Source organism: Scophthalmus maximus, chromosome 9 (genome assembly GCF_022379125.1).
Source record: "Scophthalmus maximus strain ysfricsl-2021 chromosome 9, ASM2237912v1, whole genome shotgun sequence".
Taxonomy (NCBI): Eukaryota; Metazoa; Chordata; class Actinopteri; order Pleuronectiformes; family Scophthalmidae; genus Scophthalmus; species Scophthalmus maximus.
In genome coordinates this window covers 9812265-9832040 of record NC_061523.1, presented here as the reverse complement: position 1 = coordinate 9832040, position 19776 = coordinate 9812265, and the positions used below count along the sequence as shown (strand labels likewise).

General features: G+C 42.0%; 2 protein-coding genes across 8 annotated transcripts; one reads left to right on the top strand and one right to left on the bottom strand.

Annotated features, from left to right (window-relative positions):
• Nucleotides 1-957: 957 nt before the first annotated feature.
• tnip1 (TNFAIP3 interacting protein 1) lies at nt 958-16131 on the top strand. 7 transcript variants are annotated; one of them, XM_035649236.2, is made up of 18 exons: nt 958-1087; nt 5495-5677; nt 6252-6395; nt 6539-6624; nt 6810-6869; nt 7559-7777; nt 8128-8222; nt 8669-8867; nt 9789-9881; nt 9998-10063; nt 11468-11599; nt 11718-11846; nt 11935-12069; nt 12154-12279; nt 12399-12479; nt 12954-13160; nt 13423-13507; nt 14466-16131. In XM_035649236.2, exons 2-18 carry the CDS (start codon nt 5530-5532, stop codon nt 14594-14596), a joined length of 2136 nt encoding a protein of 711 aa, XP_035505129.2. In that variant the 5' UTR covers nt 958-1087; nt 5495-5529; the 3' UTR covers nt 14597-16131. The 7 variants fall into 7 exon arrangements, with proteins under 7 accessions (XP_035505129.2, XP_035505132.2, XP_035505133.2 ...); XM_035649239.2 differs by lacking the exon at nt 958-1087 and adding an exon at nt 4297-4448 and having other exon boundaries at nt 7568-7777; XM_035649240.2 differs by lacking the exon at nt 958-1087 and adding an exon at nt 4297-4448 and having other exon boundaries at nt 13035-13160.
• Nucleotides 16132-16340: 209 nt separating this feature from the next.
• Nucleotides 16341-19531, bottom strand: gpx3 (glutathione peroxidase 3). The gene is made up of 5 exons (XM_035650791.2): nt 19378-19531; nt 18270-18420; nt 18048-18165; nt 17374-17473; nt 16341-16849 (listed from the first exon to the last, which is right to left on the bottom strand). Exons 1-5 carry the CDS (start codon nt 19450-19452, stop codon nt 16631-16633), a joined length of 663 nt encoding a protein of 220 aa, XP_035506684.2. The 5' UTR covers nt 19453-19531; the 3' UTR covers nt 16341-16630.
• Nucleotides 19532-19776: the final 245 nt, after the last annotated feature.

Here is a 19776-nt window from a genome sequence, read left to right as displayed (position 1 = left end):
TCACGTGTTTAATGTAGAATCACCCTGTAATTATCAGCCCTGTTGTTTTGCCCTTTCAACCAAAATCGGCCTTGACTGAACACACATACACACAGCTTCACATTTAAATGAGCAAAGAATTTTTAAAAAGTCATTCATTTCTTACGTATTAATGTTAGACTTATTTCTATGTGTCTCAGTTGGACTTTTTCACTTGTTAATGCAGCAGAAGTACAACAACACAGCTGTGTGTTCTTGTCAGTGTCTCAGCTCATTGCATACAGTATGTGTGAGTGCAGCTGTTGTCAGGCCATCTTTGAGTTAAAAGAGGAAAGGAGAAAAAAAGAGACGTATGTGGCGAGGAAATCCCCTGCAGTACGCCAAAATCCAAGGCAACAAATAGAGTCTGCAGCAGTCAGTCACACTGGCTTTATTGGCACACCCAACCTGAAATTGCACCATTTGCTTATGATTATAAAAGATTTAAGAGATTACTTCAATGGCACATTGTTAATAACGCCGTGGATGTCAAAACATGCACTTCTTTGAATTTCCCTTTTGATAGCTGGGGGAACTTTGTGGCGTTGTTCAGAACACCTCTTACAGCGTGAACTAAAGAGGCTGCAGCTTGCATATTCCAGAGCTGTTAGGTCCTCAGAGAGAACCATGGGTGTTGTTCCAGCCTTTGACGTCTTCTTTCACAGTCACGGTGGCATGATCTGATCATGTAAAGAAGCCATGTACTCTACTGTATGCACAAGATATTTTAGAGGTCATATGTCTTTTTTTTTGTGGCCTCCTTTTCAGCCCATTTTGTTGACACGCACTGATGTGTGCAGCACTGTGATGTACGAAGAGTAAGCTGATGTACAAATTAGAATATACAAATTGAATATTGAATTGTTATCAATTATATTTTCATGTGTTGTTTACTTGGTAAGGCACCACACACTTGGACACACACCCGGTTCTGTTCAGACTGAACAAACAGTACAGGCCATTTTACTGGGTTATGGGAATTCCCCGAGTCTCACAGTGAAATTGCTCCCCCTCGATTCAACCAGTTTCCTTAAAAAGTGCCTCTCTCCGACACAAGCTGAATGTGTGGGTGAGTTGTTGTTTATTTGTTTTAACATTTGAGATGTAGTCATAGAAGAGCATTGACGACGTGTTATCATTATTTATGCCATTATTTGTGCTTCTTTGAATCGAAAGGGGTTTAAAACAGTTTCATTTTGTCAGTGAAATGAGGGTTGCTCGCCGTTTGGACAATAACTTGGAAGGCAAATGTCACAGTAAAAAATATTGATTTCTGCTCTATCTGCTAGAAAAAAACACCAACTTACTCTATGATTGTGTGGTATTTACTGGCAACAGGAGACCATTTAATCCTAAGGAAATGCACTAAAAGGCAAATCACTGTTTATTATATTATGTCTTTTGTATATTGTTAATTTAGTATATATTGCTATGTTTAATTTTGTAATTCCTTATAGCATAAAAGGGTCACATTCTGTAGACCTGTCCAAATCCATGTTTAGAACAAGGTTCAAGCACACAGGTTAAAAAAAAAAGGTCTAGATTTTAGATTTGCTGTTTGAAAATGCTACAAACAGCCTGTTGGGGTTAAAACCGAAGGATACGTGGTGCCAGTCACATCTTGTCCAAATGTTTCGTATGCCCCAAAGAGACTTTGCAGCAAGGATGTCCCTGGTTTAAGGATATGAGAGGACAGCTGGAGTCAGTAGTTTTCTTACAAAAGGACAATTCGATTTCAGTAGCGCAGAGCTAATGACTATCAGCTGCCGATTTCTGCTACGAGTGGGAGACGCAAGACTGGACTGTCCTTGTGTCTCGGCGGGGTGAAGTGCGCACTGGTAACACTGTGCTTCAGTCTGACAATTACTGTCCCTCACATGTCGTCTGCTCACTCTCCTGTCTTTCTGCCATGAGGCAAATGATTTAAACTCTTCTTATTTGGGGGGGAAGTATGGGAGGAGAGAACAAAGTCCAAAGTTTGCTGCCCAGCAGGATTAAATGATAGGTGATGTTTCCTGTATCCTAAGCTTTATGATTTTTGTGCTGGCAGATTCTGTGGAACAGATTCACACGACACTAGTGTTTTGGTCACTGCTGATCCAAATACTACAAGGTCAAAACCATTACCGTCAGTTGTTGTATGTGGTTTTTATTTGACTGATACCCGTCACTCGAATCTATTTCAATGTATAAAAAAGGATTTTAAAATAAGCTTTAATGGTGTTAAAGCACAGGCAGTACACATATTACAGGCAGTCAACCCACTCTCACGTGTTTTCTCACTCATTCTCTTTCTGTATAATATTCATTCAGTAATCGGACGCTAAGTTTAAGAGACAAATGAGTAGTATGGTGAAATCCTTTTTTAAAGGTATTACTAAGACGCTTGTTCTGTTACAGTACACCCTCAATGTGCACTTACAGGAAATAACATTGGTGACTGTACAATGAGAAATACTATGGTCTACTTCGGAAACTGGGTGTCATTACAGTTGCTCCATGCAAGAATAAAAATACATAATATAATAAATAAATAAATAAAAACATAGTAGTTTTGTTTATTGTGAATCAAGTTGTGTATTGTTTAAAAAAATGGGTAAACTGGTGTTTCCTGTGTTAACAGCATGCTTTTTGATAAGAACTCCAAGGCTACTCAGTTGGAACTACCAAGTACTCTTGTGTGGTAGGTGCACGATCACAACCACTGAATTATATCAAAGGCATTTAGTTCTTTCAGTTGACTCAGGAATCATCCTTGTATTGTAATTCACTGAGGAAGAAATATGGTCACAGATCACCTGTTAGTTAATTCCCACAAGATGTCACTGTTGCTCTAAAATGTATTCGCGTTTGGTCAGTCCGGGCCTGCAATGAAGTTCTGACAATTTAACCCAACATATTGTAATCTTTATTGTGCTGTATGTGACATGGTACTCTTCAACAAACACTTTTTAATCTGTGATTGAAGTATATAAACAAAAATAAAAACAAGGTGTTTTTTTCTGACAAACACGGAGCAACTTTAACACCCAAGAAATGTTAGGTCTGTAAAACCACAAATAAAATCACACAGGATGGAATAACATTGACATATTCATCGATATTTTGTTTAGATAACATGAATGCAAACTGACAAAAAAAACATTTTGGATCAGTCAAGGTATATCTAAGGCACACTAAGTGCTTATTTGTGATTCATAAAACAGTTGGAGGAAGCCTAGTTGTTTTAAGTGGAACACACAGGTTCAGATATTTGTTTAACTTGGGGGTAATACAACAAAAACCCTGATAATATTATAAGGCAGCCTGTTGCAGCAGCTCCCACTCACTTTTGAGCTTTTTCTTTATGTACAATCCTGTTTAACTTTTTATATTATTGCTATATTCATATTTATCTTCTGTTTACATTTTCTATATTTTAACACAGCAAATCTCCACAATGTGCGACAAATATTGGATTTTCAGATTTTATTTCATCTTGAAACTATTTTACTGCTTGTTTAATCACTCACGGGTTTTTTTGAAGATACATTTTAATCTGAATCACTGTTTAATCCCTCTAAAATAGGACAATTTACTGGATTTCTTAGGCTTCTGTGGCATTAAACTGATACACCTTTAGGTTATCTTACTGTTTGTTGGTCAAAGCAAGTAGTTTGTATGTGTCAGTCTGATGGTCTTCCACTATTTTCTGATATTTTAAAGACCAAAAGATTTGCTTAACCACGAAAAGGATGTCAGATCAATCAATAATGATAATAATAATTTGTCGCAGCCCTTATCGCCATATGAACGTCATATCTCTCGGCACTCACACAAAATATTTCCAGTGAACCTATAGTGTAACTTGAACTAGGCCTGACTGCCCTCCTGCAGTTCAGAGGAAATGTGTGATGCAATCACAGAAACCCCCAACAGTCCCTCCTACAAATTTATCAATGAAGCAAGGAGTAATTCAGTGAAAATGGCCGGGTTTGTCCCTGAACTAAGGGAGCCGGGTGGGTTTCAAGAGATAGAAATACATTGTTCAATTCAAATCTCTACAATTTAAGACATTTGTTTTTGATTGGTCTGTTTTACTCAGCCCAGCGTCATATGAGCCCTTGATGCTGTGTGGTGATCTTCATTCACACATCTGAAGGTCCACGGTGTGAGCAGGCTTGCGAGATTTTTTGGTAAATAAAATGAAATAAATAAATCAGTACCGTGTGTCGTGAATATGTGCAGCGTTTCGCTCCAGTGTTTACATCACTAGCCAGTGGTTCCGGCTTGGCAGAGAGCCGCGTCCTGATTGGCCCGCGCCGCCGCCACTCGCGCCGCTGTTTTACATCAAACGTCGCGAGGTGGAATTTCCCAGGTTACAGTATAGACCAGCGGACCACTTCCGCAATCGATGTCTGCGAGACGAGAGGCCACTGCGAGCTTGAAAGGTACCCGGCCAGAGAAGGAGCCCTCTTTGTTCTGTGCTTTGTCGTTTCCACTCCGCTCCAGGGCGGATTTACTGCGTCGGTACGAGTGTCTTTAGCGGGGGGGGGGAAGAGGAGCAGGCTGCTTCTTGTCCCCGCACTGTCATCCAGCGTTAGCTAGCCGACTGCTAACGAGGATGTTGCTAGCGATTTGCATGACAACAGCGAAAACTAATATTAGCCTTCTTCAGCCAATCGAGGTAGCTATCGTTAGCTCCACCGCGCCGTGTGGGACTCCCGTCCCCATGCGCAGACGTCTCCGAGCATTGTTCCCCTCGCGGTCACTTTTCCGTCCCCTGCTTCTGTCCCCTGGTTTGCTCGCCTCTCGGACAGGAGCGTTGCAGTTGTCACATTTGAGCCTCGACCTACGTTAGCACATTGTTGCCACCCGGCTCTCTGCGGCTGGGGAGCACTGTTGTGATGCCCCCCGGCTCTCGCCCTCGCTCAACTGTTATGCGATGTCTCTTTCTTTTCGTTTGAATTGTCCATTATCTTCACGTGGCTTCGACAACAGTCCACCACTCGTCCCGTTCGACACGTCGAGCCGAGACACAGTGGCTGTGTCACGTCCAGTGGGATGTCTGCGTGGAGGACGTTTATTTCATCTGCAATCGGGATGTACCGTAAATATGCTCCCGTACCAGTTGTGGTTCGAGGGGCTTTGTAGTTCAGTGTTATGAGAAGGAAAAGGTAATGAGTAAATTAGGACTTTTTGTTTTGTTGATAATAGATGCTGGTGACTCTTGTACTGTTCCTCGTGCTTTCATTTCGCCACTATGAGCAGTGTATTCTTAATTTCATCGAAGGATTGTAGTTCCTCAGTCCTCCATGTTTGGAGACCACCAGCACTTTTGTGATTACTCTACAGGTCAGCTTCTCGTCATTAGTATTTTTTTTTCACGTGTTTTCAAATCTTCCGCTGACCGCCCTCCGGTTCCCTTAAAAAACCCCAGAAAGATCAAATTGAGCGTAACAGTTTGGTGTCTCTCTCTTCTTCTTCTTCTCCACAGTTCAGAGGGCCATGTCTAGGAAGTGAGTGACGGCGATGGAAGGGAAAGGCCCGTACCGCATCTATGATCCAGGTGGGAGTGAGGTCAGGGCCCGAGAGGAGGCCGGAGGGGGAAGCAGCTATCGGCAGCTACTGGAGGAGAACAGCATGCTGAGGGAGCGCATGAAGGGACTTAAGAGCTTAGGTGGGTTCCTAAAAACAGCATAGTTACCTAAAGGCTCCGGACAGGTGGTTTTAACGCCTGTTGTTCTTTGGTGTTACACATCTATTTATTTTTTCCCCCTAATACCTGAGGATTATATTTTCCTCATTTCTATCTTGTAGTTTGTAAATTCTATGAAGTCAAATTGTGTTTAGCCTAACAACACCATTGAATGAATTATGATTTGATACAAACACAAGGGCATCATGAATAGGAGATCATATAACACGAAATGACAGATTACACGTAAAAACATTTCCAGTAAAGTATACAAATGCGGAAGGGAATGTGTTTGTGCAGCAAATGAAGAGGAATCTAGTGAAACCTGATGATCTTCATTGGCAGCCTGTTTAAAATGCCATGTCATGTGAATGGCCCTAATACCTCCTTATTGTGACTCACCAAGGCAGAGCTACTTGCATGCATTATCTCACTAAACTTTTATCACACTCCATTTGTTGGCTGCTGAGGAAAGAAAGGACGGTTAAAAGTTAGATCGAGTGAAACTCAAGTGAGGTGCTGCTGGACAGAGTCATCATTTCTCTGGAACTTGCAGGTGATTTGCTGGAAGAGTCTCAGTCGGAGGCGTCGAGGCTTCGGCAGCGAGTGGAAGAACTTGTGAGAGATAACGAAGCCCTCAAGTCCTCCAGCTTCGCTGCCAGTTTGTGTGCGGGAGGGCCAGGTCAAACTGAGACGCAAAGTAGGTTCCACAGTCTTAACAGTAATTTGATGGTAGTTTTTACGTGTGGATTTTTCATCGGTACAGTGTTGTAACCACATGGCAATACTGTTCAACTCTATTATAACTTGGATTAAGCTTTGCAGTGTTGTGACTTATTGTAGGTAAACCCTGTGTACACGCGACCGCAGAGCAGGAGGAGGAGCAAACCAACTGTTTAGGGAAGACCTTGCAGCCCGAGAAGCCCAATGTAAGTGCATTGTTCTGTGTTAGATAGAGCTTTTGTTTCAGGCAGAAACAACCGTAAATATTAGTACTGGACGTTTGGCAGCTCTCAACTGGATGTTTACTTTACTCTCACAAGTTTATTGAATCAATTACTGTCACAGCTTGTACTACGGTGCTACAGTCAGAACATACTTTTGGTTTTCACAGGAGGCTGTGTCAGAGTGTGACGCAGTGAATATGGAGGAGAAGAATCCAGATGCCTTGACAGTATGTACCAGACTTGTTGTGACACAAAAGAAGATAAATCATTTTCCAGATACCTCACATTTTTTGCAGTTCCAGAGAATCTTTTAAACACGACAAAAACAATTAAGCATATTGAGTATCAGTGCTTGTAATTGTGTAATTTATTTAGAATAAATTCAAGCACTCCTCTGACAACATATCCTCGTTGCAGTGACTCACTGACAAACTCAATACTGGTAGCTCCAACCTGAGTCAGCCATGGGAAAGTCCGGGATTATTATTGAATAGAATTACACAACTGATTCATTCACACACTACATCCCCTAGGATGTCTCAATAGGACACAATACCAGAATATTTCAGGCACACGTGTGGTCAAAACTAACTGACTAGATTGTCACATAATTTGAAATAGTTTAGTTTTAACTTGACACAGTTTCCATATAGTTTGGTAACACTTTTACCACAACCACTCGGTTTGAGGTCACCAATAGTCTGCAGTTTGAGGAGTAAATTTAAATCCAACAGGACAAACTGCTTTGACTTTTTTAAGATAAATCAGCGGCTGCCTTCACAGAAATAGTAACAGGATGACTGTTCCTGCGTGTTGCTCTTTTAGCCTTGTGCTCGTTGAAGTACACGTGTAATCGTTAGCTCGCCCTCTGAGTCAGCTAGAGCAAGAGGAACGACTGACTGTTTACCTGTGTGAGTATCTCCAGGCCGTGTCGGTGGCAGGTGTAATCCCCCCCCTGCCTCAGGAGAACATCGAGCTAACGAGCCAGCTGAAGAGACTAGAGAGCTCCTTCAGCATATTCGCAGAGGAGTCCAACCCCAACCAGCTGTTGGCTCACCTCGGTCGCATGGCTGTGGAGTTTCACCATCTTTCCTCCAAGGTCCAAAAGAATGAACAGAGGACCTCCCTCCTACAGGTATGTGACACAATCACTGTCCACCATCAAAACCTTAGATTTAAGCTATTTTTCCAAGTTGGCTCGTGTGTGTTTTTTAGTTTTTTCGTTTTCCCATCATACATTGAGATAATATTGTGTAAATACAAAGTTTTGTCATGATGAAAAAGACTGGGAAGGAAGGATAAGGGTCTTTGTTTGCAATCTAATGATACTTGTAATAAATATGATTACATATATGTCATAAATTATTAGTATTTAGCCATTGTGTTATCAGCAGTTGCTTTCAGCTATGTGTGTGGGCATATAGAAAGACATTGTCATAATTATTTTACTTAATAACTTAAATTGATGATAAAAAAAATTTCTAGACTCTCTGTGAGCAGCTCAGACAGGAGAACAATGAGCTTCGAAAGAAAATGGAAGAGGACCATCATATCAGGAATCGAGACTTGGAACAGCTGAGGTAATGTTTTGCCTTCTCTCGTAATGTGACTGGGTTTTGTTTTGCTTCTCCTAGAGCAGAAACTTTCCCATAGTAACATCAAAAAGAATAAGGTGCTCTAAGATCTGTGTTTACCCTACAAGTCACAAAAAAAATACAGACACTCTTATATCTCATTCTCATTCTTCTGGTCATTTTTTAAACTATGGCAGAATTATGTTTCTCTTGATCTTTTGAATGTAGTATGAATCAGCCTTTCATTATTTACTCTGTCATGGATGTTGATGATCCTGCTTTTACTTTTGATGGAGGGGGGGTTACTCCAATTCTTTCTGTTGGCGTCATTGCACTCAGCGGGTATTGTAGGTTCTTCCCAGTACATCCTGTAGCTGTACCAAAACTTCAACAAAGTCTTGGAAGGGTCATTGTTCACATGTACTATCGTTTTCATTATCTTGCTGATTCAGACAGGAGAACCAGAAACTCAAAGAGCTTGTCACAGGAGGAGGAGCAGCAGCAGCAGCAGCAGCAGCAGCAGCAGCAGCAGCAGCAGCAGCATCATCTGCTGCACCAACTGGTACCGAAGCTCCGGAGGCCAAAGAAGAGCCAGTGAAGGAGGAATCCGCAGCTGTACGACCTAAGATGGAGGTTTCCACACCGCAGAAGGTAGTTTAAATTACAAATGGCAAATTATACATTTTATTCCCAGGGATAAAAGTTTTCCGTCACTACGAAGGAAATCCATCAACTAAAAATTTCCCATCCATTGTAAGGCTTCTGAGGTCAAACTGGTCAAACAACTGTCCTGAAAGTTCAGAACTGCTCTGGAAAAAGCGGATACTGTAATGACTCATATGACTAATTCAAGACCACAGAAAACTGCACGTTCATTCATTACAACCAACAGACATTCATTTTTTAATGGAGATAGATAGCTTAGTTACTGTATTTTGCAGAGCATTGCCTTGTGGATTATATGTAGCATTTTTATGTTGCTATGCTAGCGAGTGTTTTGAAGCCTGTCTATAGCTGATGTGTTATATTGGGGTTGTTTTTTTACATTACTCTGTGTGTTTTGCCCCGTAACTTCAGCACAGCAGCTCTCCGTCTGTCACCCAGCTCCGCACTGCTCCCTGACGTTGTGCAAATTACAAACGTAAAAATTACAAACGGATGGGGGAGGCAGAGAGCTGAGCCGTGTTGTTATTGCCAAAGTGACCCACAGTAATTGAGCCGTTGCAAATAAAGACCTGCTGTGGACTGAAGACATGCAGGACTCAGTCCACAGAGCTCTGCACAAAGGGCTGTTCACCTGTTCATTCAAAGTTCAGTGAAGCTTGACTCAGTACACAGAACCCTGAACCGGAGAATCCACTGCTCCGGAATGCTGATCAGCTGTTTATTCAGAATGTATCAATACTGAACATAACCTGTGTCCAAATTCAACTCTCCACTTTCTGGGACCATAAACAACACACATGACAATGTGTTCAGTAATGATTTTCTTGATGAGTTTCTGACTTAAAACAACTGGGTGTGTAATGGAGGAATGTTCTGGATTTAGGATTGTTGTGTTGTTGCCCCCAGAGTGGAAAAGCTACAGAGAAAACTCCAACTAAACCTTGTGATGTCGAGGTGTATGAAAAGAAGATCAAGCTTTTGGAGAAGCAGAGAAAGGATGTGAGTCTTTTTTCGTACTTACTGCTCATCCTCTTTTGCCATATGGGAAAGTCTCTGTGTATTTAGTTTCCTACATGTTGAGTGTCATTTGTTTCACTTTCTGGCGCTGCTTACAGGTACTGGAGGTGAACAAGCAGTGGGACATTCAGTGGAACTCCATGAAGTCACAGTTTGAACAGAAGGTACAGTAATGACTTTACAGCTTTTATGAAAGGTGTGGGAAGACCCAGATGTGTCCTTGACTGATATAGAGCTGTTGAAGTAGAACGAATACCCGACTCTCCGAATTCTTTAAAAAAGAAACTTTTCTTTTTTTTTATTTCCACTGATACGGTACTGTTTAAACGTTTCACACCTTTGTTCCATTTTGTAAAGTCGTGTCTCTTCAGTCCAATCCAAGTATTCTTGTCTCATTTTTATTTTAGTTACATCTTTAAAGATATACACTTCTTCTTCCACAGATCAGGGTCCTTTTACCCTGCCTTGTTGCCTTGCTCAATATAAATAATGTATGAGCCCAGAATAGACTGTATCCGTTTTCCTGGGTTCAAAATGGAATGTGTGTCTCCCACTGAATTCATCTCAGCCTCTGCGGATGTTGACTTTTTCGTAACCATGGGTCCTGTTAACTTAAGGGCCAGATAGTGCTTTAAATACAAATGTCACTGCTATTGCTACCATTATCTATAGTAACACTAACATTTTTTTTCTTCAAGTTTCAGTATTAACAACTTACCCAAACAACAATAAAATAGGTCTGTAGTAATGTAATGTTGTTTGAATATTACAGAAAACTACACAGAAAATACCAAATATATAACAATATTATCATGCTGCCAGACTTTAAAGTGAATCTTCGTAGCATTACGAAACCAGTGGTCAATGGAATTTTCATGATAATTTTACTCCGCTGCTTGCGTTGACAGAACTGACAGATGGAAAAGATTTTGTAATTTGTAAATATCTTTAGGAACACAGGACTGATTTTTTATGCGTGCATGCGCATATGTCTCTCTTCACTGTGTGCTTGTCCAGGGGAAAAGGTGCAATTTTGCAATAGCTCGCTATCTGAGCATTCTTAACCACAAGGCCCGTCACACTTCAGTAAGAATTCCCCTCACCTCTCTTGTACCCGCTGACTTACTGCTGTGGTGCAGTCAGAGGGCAGCAGAGACACAAATGTACACACTCTCACACTCATACTCACACACCTACGCATGTGCACACCCACAATCATGAGAAAACCTACATTCACACTTTGTTGAGGTGGGGACACCGTGCAGCCTTGGGTTCAGACCACAGAACCCTAGATATATCCATTTGCGTCACTAGGTTTGTATTCAACACAACAACAGAACTCTGTGTGTTTGCAAATATGTCCGTGTTGCTGTGGCGTGGTTTATAATACGATAACACACTTTTCTAAGGGTGCATCTTAACACATGCAGCAGCTGATGTTTCTGTGTTCACTAGAGAGTTGTAACTTTGGTTTATGTTTATGTGAATTGCACCTTTTTAAGATTGTGATCAGTGTTCAGGATTCGGTAAATGCTGTCCTGAACTAACTAGTTTAAATTGTTTCTTAGATTACAGACCTCAGACAACGCCTGGCTGAGTCCCAGAAAACTGTGCTTGAGCTGGAGGCAGAGCGCGAGCAGAGGCAGCGCGACTACGACAAGAAGCTGCTGCTGGCCAAGTCCAAGATTGAAAATGTACAGGTGAGAATACAAGTCCACAAAGCATAGGTGAAATAGTTTTTAAAAAACTATTTAAAGTCAGGAAACAAAAGAAAAAACATATAAAAAAGGTGTTTTCAATGTCTTGGGTGTGTTTCAGGGGGAAAAGGAGTGTCTCAACTCTGAGACCACTGAGCTGAAGCAGAAGATCCGCTACCTGCAGGATCAGCTGCAGCCTCTCAGCAAACAGAGAGAGTACCAGGAGAAGGAGATCCAACGCCTCAACAGGGTGTGTGTGGAAGAGATGGAAGAAAAAAGGAATGACGGACAGAGACATTTCTTTTTTCTTTTACTTATGACTTCTGTCTGTCTGTCAGGCTTTGGAGGAAGCCTTAAACCTACACTCCACCTCATCCTCTCAACAACCACCTGGCCAGGGTAACTTTCCAGATGCAGCCAATAACTTGAAGAAACAGGAACTGCTCACTCAAATTGCTGTACTAAAAGAACAGGTTAGAAGTGCAAGTCATACACGGTTACGCTGCAATTGTTCCACGTTTTCCGCGACTACTCTTTAATCACGCTTTGTTCTTCAGGTGAAGATCTTTGAAGAAGACTTCAGAAAAGAGAGGAGTGACCGCGAGCGAATGAATGAGGAAAAAGAGGATCTGAGACGACAAGTTGAGAGACTCCAGGGTCAGATTACTAATTTGACCAATCAGGTAAACTGCGTGTCTACGGTATGAAGTGGCGTATAACTTAACTGCTCCCTAATATGTGTTTTGATTGATTTGATTATCAATATTATTATTTTTTTTAATATTGTGTGTTTTTGGTTCAGCTTCATCAGGCCCAGAACGAGTGTCAGAGAGAACGCACAGAGAGATGTAAGCTGGAGAGGCTGCAGATGCATCACAAACAGGTACTGGCTGTGGCTCAGGTAGTATTTGCAGACAAATGAAAATGGTGAATGAAACTGTGCTGTCGGTGTGGATAGGTGCTATGTCTGTTCCATTTGGCTTTCTAGTACATTCAATAAGGGCCAAGGCGGTCACTGAAAGTTGCTCCCTACGCCTCACGTGTGTGCGTCATGCAGTAGGATGTGAATTGTGGTAAACCCTGCAGACTACCACCCCCTTGTGACCGAATACAGTCACGTAGATGTGGACTGTACTCAGTTTATAGTGGACAAATCAATACTCCAGGACAAAAGCCTCACTCCAGCTAGTGTGTTTGTCAGTTCATCCGGGAATAGCAGGTGGCACATTCACCCCCCGGTGGGAGGCAGAGGCAGCAGGGTTGAAGGTCGGCAGTGGCCCATGCCGTGACGGGGCTCGCTGAGGATAGTGGCCGTGCGCTGATTGGGGATCACTAGTGTACTTGTGATCCCTCGTAGGGCCAGCAGCAGGAAAGACGTACCTCAGACCCCACGTCAGGCTCAGTGCTGAGCCCTCCCTACTGTGGTCCCTTTGTGCAGGTGGGACCGCAGGGCCTTGAGGGCTGGCCCGTACACTTCCCTCCCCGGATGCCCAATGCAGCCGGCGCCGCAGCCGCAGCCGCCGCAGCACCGCCCCCTGTACGAGACTTCCAGCCTGTTGCCCCGGTAAGGGTCCTCTGAGGTCCCTCTGTCTCCGTCTCTGGAGTGACTCTGGTTCACTGAGAAAAAACAAGGCTCTTTTTTTTTTATTCTTACCTCTACTCCCCTTATCCCTTGGAGGAACGAGCAGATGTCATTTGGTCTAACTGCAGCTCAATCTAGCCACGTTTACGCTCAATACAATTATTAGGTTGTGGCACAGATGAGGGCTTTATTGATTTGAGGACGCTGTGTTTTGAACTTTGGCGATGCTTCTGTCTTTGGTCAGGGTTTTCCTTGGCAGTCATCATTCCCACAGCCCAGAGGGGCCAGAGCAGTTGGAGAGAGTTCAAGACCACCACCAGAGAATGCAGGTACAGTACAGCAACAAGAGCATAATCTTTCTCTCACACACACACACACACACACACACACACACACAAACACACACACACACACACACACACACACACACACACACACACACACACACACACACACACACACACACACACACACACACACACACACACACACACACACACACACACACACACACACAGAACTTACTCTTAGTAACAATGGGAGAGAGAAAACTAAAGGTTCAACACTTTGGCTATGCTTCACTAGAGTCGATGCTGGAAAGTTCAAGACTTTTGCACGTAAAAGCAGAAACACAAGCAATCTGTCAAAACATCACATACAGACACACAAATACAGTTTTAACTGCCAAGCCTTTTGTTACTGTTCATCTGCAACTGTTTTTACCACGGGAATGTTATGTACGCCAGCAGGCTGGAGCCCACAAACAAAGTAAACTAAGTTATATGAACAGGGGTTAATGATTAAAAGTAACCATTAGCCAGCTGATTGTTGCCGGGGGCCTTGATGAATTTAATCTGAATTGTATGAGCATCATCTGAACCATCACTGAGAAATTGCCAGTTTCAGAGCATGGGAGGATTGAGTGAATTTATTGAAACTGCCCAAAATGTCAGAAATAGTGATTTGTTCAAAACATTGCTGTTTCTTCTACATTTTTCTTTTATTTATTTTACATTTCAGTAACCAGATTGTCTATAAAAGTGATTTGTTGTTAATTCATTTCTTTTCTTTTTTTCCTCTTAAAAAAACAGTTTAGATATCAAGGTACACATCCTTAGTCAGTCAATGAAAAGATTTGTCCAATTTACAGTATGTGTTTTTAGTAGTTGCCACTAAAACCAGACACCACACAATGGTCACTCAAGATATAGTCACAAAGTGCAGCACAGCAACATTTCCTTTGTGACTGTAATCATGAAACTGTCTTTGCCCTTTGTGCATCTGTAGATCCGTCTGCAGCAGCAGCAGCGGCCGCAGCAGCAGCAGCAGCCTCAGCGGCAGCAGCAGCAGCAGCCTCCACCACCGCAGCAGGATTCGGGAAAAGGGAGCGACAGAACATTGACCCTGGAAAGCACTAAAGCATCACCGTACCCTCCTGATGGAGTCTGGGTAGTAGCATGAAATCAGTTGGTTTTTGAGTTGACAATGTGTGATTTGATCTATAATTTTCCTACTGAACTGTAGATATCCTATTGTAATGTTGTTTATACTTGCGTTTTATAAGGCTATTTGTGAAACACTTCGCTATTCTGAATGAAATATTATTTTGAGCTTTCTTTAATTTTTTTCCCAGGATCTGAAGTCATTTGTTAAATAGGTTTGAATACTTACCATTCAATTGTTTTGTTTTTTCTCTCCAGAAAATATACCTATGTGATTGTCTCTCTGCAAACATGTGACAGCCCGACACTTAGCTTGTTACTTGTAGGGTTACAGGAAGCCATTCCCCAATATGACTAAGATGACATATACTTATTCCAACAACGAATGATTATATAGGTAAATTGAACATGGAAGTTTACAACGTGAATGTTGATTGATTTATGGCGATTTCTTCAGTACCATCGTTATTCTAGAACCGTCCCATATGTGTAACTGTTCGAAAGTGGTTGTTGAAATACAAAAATTGGGGGAAATTAATTTTAAACTTATCATACCAAAAAACATGATTGTGACTATTGATAATTTATTTATAACTCTGTTTTGATAGTTGCATTGACTTAAGTGTGAATCATTGTCTTTGGTAACGCTGTTCTTTCTATGTTGTTAGTGTAATCCCAATATATTGTAGCTATTGACATTGTATGTTTGTATCAGACACAATACACAATGCACAATACATACACAGCCTTTTTTTCCCCATGACAATGGACCTAATCTCATTAAACACAGCACTTGTACTTTACCACAATTGATTTGATCGCTCATTCCGATATTCATACTCATCTCGCTGCATACTGTACTATTGCCCACAGTTTAGCCCCAACGCCAGGTTAACGCACTGAAACCTTTGTAGACAGCAGAGATGGCCCTTTTCCTCAAATTCCTGATGTTATCTGATATTTCATATCAACCAAGCGAGTTGTAGAGCTGAAATGTTCAAATTCTGCTCAAAAAACCGCAGGAATGTGAGCACCTGGAGGGCAAGTAGATCCGGTGTCACAGCAGTACAGCTGCTCCTCGGAGGAGGAGAACCTCTGCCACGGTGTCTGGCTTCGCTCACTGTCGAGAGTCGAGAGCTCTGATAGCACAGATATGGCGTGTGTTACTATTTTAAAGGGTAGAATTCATCTCAAAGCCAGCCGCTGTTTTACTGACCGTAAGTTCAGGCAGGCAGATGAAGGGCTTCAAAATATATCCGGATGAATTTGGGGGGGGGGGGGGATCCACTTTAACAAACAAGCTATTTTTGAATATAAGTTACAGGGAACAAAGTCCTGATGGGTGAGCGCTGACATGAGACATTAGCAGTACACTGAAATTACTGGCAGTTGTATTTTCTTGGTTTGTAGTCCCCCCCTCTCCTTTTTATTGCTGTTGGCAAAAGCACATGTGAGACTTTTTGTATTTGACTGGCTTAATAAATCTATTCTATGTGTCTATTATTATTTTACCTTGTGTACTCATGTTCTATATTTTCCGCCCATTTTTATTGCAGGATAAAAATGTCAAGGGGCCACATATTTGTGACATCATGTTCTCCTATCCATGACATCCACACACACACACACACACACACACACACACACACACACACACTCACACTCACTCACTCACTCACTCACTCACACAGTAAAACAGGAATTCTTCTGCACATCAGTGTGTTGTTCTCTAGGATTTATTCAAAGTAATTGATATGCAGGCTGTAATGGCTGACAGGTCCTGGCGTGAGAAGATGACATGATGCTGAGGGATCGCAGGGCAGCCTGAATGCACTGAAGAGCTGGCCTGAGCCCCAGACTCCGAAGAGGCACCACAGATTTCCTGTTTTCAAGCCTCCTCTTCATTCAACATGCCATCTTCATGCGTCAGAATCTGTTAACCTTACTCTGTATTACATTCTAATTTTTACTCTACTTATACAATACGTTGTCATTACAAGCGAAGGAGATCTAATTAAAATATCCCTGGGTGTAGCGCTGGAGGTATTTGTTAATGTCGGCTCGGACCGCAGAAACGTTGACGCTCGGGTGCCACCTCATCGCGGGCCTCCCGTCCGGCCCCACCAGAAACTTCTCAAAGTTCCACTTGATGTCGCTGATCTTCTTTGGCTCCCAGAACAGTCTGTTGGCAGTGTCACCGAAGTCGCCTCCAGCCGGGGGGCAGGAATTCTGTGAGGCAGGAAGCACAAGACTGGTGAGAGCGATTAAGCCTCGGGGCACAGTCAAGTCAACCTTACAGTATATAGAGCTGTATGGACAAATATTTGACTTAAAATTACAATTAATCCAAAATAACCATATTCATTAAATATACTGTTCATCCAGTGCAGAGAATTTTCCAGTGGCTCAGAAATAGACCTATAGCTTTTAATAACTGGAAATAATGCACACTGGGTTTGGCTGTGTGGGTTCAGGGTGTGAACATGTTTATGCAGTATTCAGTGGGACTTAAAAGGTCAAAGGTCACAGTAGTTTCTTCCATGTATGCACTCATTGTAAAATCGACAACAGCACTCTGCCTCCGGTGCTGGATGCTGAGAAAATGATGGCAGAAAACACCTTGCACAGCTGGAGAACACCATTTTTACAACACTGTTATTTTCAAACCTACTATAATCATCTCTCCTTGACATACGTATCATACATGAACACTTTTAAAATCACACACTCACTGCTCACAGACCATAAGTTACCTTGAGAAATGTGAAGACCTCTTGCTCGTTTTTTCCATTCACATCCCCCTTTTCAAACAACAGGAAGTTTGGGACAAATCCGTTGCCTGGTCTGACATGCCTGGAATCCAGGGAGAGAGCAGCTTATCAGTGGACGTGCCTCTGGGCACTCTGTGACTTGGCAGCCGTCCCGAACTCGGTACAAGCTGTGCAGAGGCCTTCATTTAAATTTAAGTTGAAGGTGACGGAACCTGAGACATAAATTCTGTGTTTGTGTGTGTCTGTGAGAGAGAGAGCGAAAGGCCGCTAAGAGAAACTGATCATATTGCCAAAGGATATGTTCCCTGATTAAATGAAGCTTTGTTGATTGACAAAGGATTAACCAGTATCGCACATTCCTCTGTACATTCACCTATGAATGTTCTTATATTACATCACAGTAATATGCTAGTAGCGAGAAGCTTGTGACTGACAATTTGGGCATTCTCCTCTTGTGTGGGCTTCCAGCAGAAGATAGATAATTGATATGGTGGAACAAGATTCTTTTTTAATGATAGCAATTTTATATACACACGCACATTCATATTTATATATATACTGCCATTATTTCTTGAACTTGTTGTTTTGTTTTATAGTGTTTTCAATCGGGCTGACCCAGGATCAACTTGCAAAAACATTTCAAAATAATTTCTCACTTTAAACCAGGCAGGATTTCGTGTTTTTTCCCGGGCTCCTGTTTCCCAAACTGGTTGCTGGGGAAGCCGAGAACAGTGAGTCCGAGGTGTTTCATCTCTTCATGTAGTGCATTCAGTTCTGATCAAAGAAGAGAGAAGCGGCGTTAGAATGTCTTCATGTGGCGAGGCAACATTTTTTCTCTTGAAATAATGCTGGATCGTGGATCAGGGGCCGACTCTTACCCACATACTGGAAGGTGAAGCCTCAGTATGTGGCCACATTGACAAACAGGACGCTCTTGCCCCGGTATTCACTGAGGTTCACAGTGCGGCTCCCGTTCAGCGTCTTTGCCTGGTATCTGTAAATGTTGCCATCTGTGGATGAGTCACACCGCTGGAGGCACACACACACACACACACACACATATTTACACACACACACACACACACACACACACACACACACACACACACACACACACACACACAGATCAAAGTAGGTAATATTGATTTTAACTCTTCAAAACATTTACCCAGTACTTCTCTGGTGTAGTATTTTTGCTCATAAAAATATGCTTTTCTCGACAGAGATGTGTGCAACAGACCAAATACCTTTCTTCCAGGACTGATTGTTGTGAAACATTACATTATAGAAATAGAACTACGTGGCTTAGGCCTCTGTCCCTTTAAACAAATGTTATCTTGTGGGTGGTGTTGTACGTGACATTTCACACACTCCTTTTGAGAAATAGTAAAAAAAAAAAAAAAGGAGCACCACAAAATAACAATGCATTGCTGTGAAACAAATGTTAGCCACAAAATTGTGCTGCCATGTATTAATGGCTATATGAAAGCAAGTGATGATTCCTAACAAAAACTCGGTAAGGTCGATACCCAAAACGGTACACATATATAAATATAAATATAAAAATATATAAATATATAAATATATAAATATATAAATATATAAATATATATATATATATATATATATATATATATATATATATATATATATATATATATATATATATATATATATAATATTTACATATTTCTTTTGATCTACTCTCATTGTAACCTGTAGCCTATGTCAAATTTGGGGGAAAAATTAAAAAACCTGTTCACGGGTTAGTTGCAGCTCAAACTGTTTTGTTTTTTTTTGGTTCGTCACATCTCAAAACTACTAGGTTATTGAATCACATTCTCCTTAATGGATGAATTTAATGAAGCTGAACCGAGCATGTGTGGAGCGGAGCATTTATAGAAAAACACAGTGATGTCATCTCACATCCGTCTGTCCGTCTGTGTGTGTGTGTGTGTGTGTGCGGGCATCAACAGGTGAACCTACCTGTGTGAACGCGGCTCCGGCGGTGCAGGGTCGCAGCAGACCGAGCAGCAGCAGCAGCGGTACGAGGGGCCACATCGCGCCGATCCTCGCCCTGACACTCACTGACGATGTGTCCGCTTCTCCGTCAGGATAAACACTCCCAACAAGGGAGCGCTTCCACAGATGACGCCCTCTGCTGACGTAGACCGAGGACACAACAGGCACAGACGAACGAATGAATGAATGGATGGATGGATGGATGAATGAATTAATGGATGGATGGATAGATGGATGGATGGATGGATGGATGAATGAATGAATGAATGAATGGATGGATGGATGGATGAATGAATGAATGGATGGATGGATAGATGGATGGATGGATGGATGAAAGAATGAATGGATGGATGAATGGATGGA

Coding starts and splice junctions, on each gene's coding strand:
- tnip1 (XM_035649236.2), top strand. CDS start 5,530: ATGGAAGGGAAAGGCCCGTACCGCATCTATGATCCAGGTGGGAGTGAG. Junction 8,868..9,788: donor AGGTTTCCACACCGCAGAAG/GTAGTTTAAATT, acceptor TGTTGCCCCCAG/AGTGGAAAAGCTACAGAGAA. Junction 13,161..13,422: donor ACTTCCAGCCTGTTGCCCCG/GTAAGGGTCCTC, acceptor GTCTTTGGTCAG/GGTTTTCCTTGGCAGTCATC.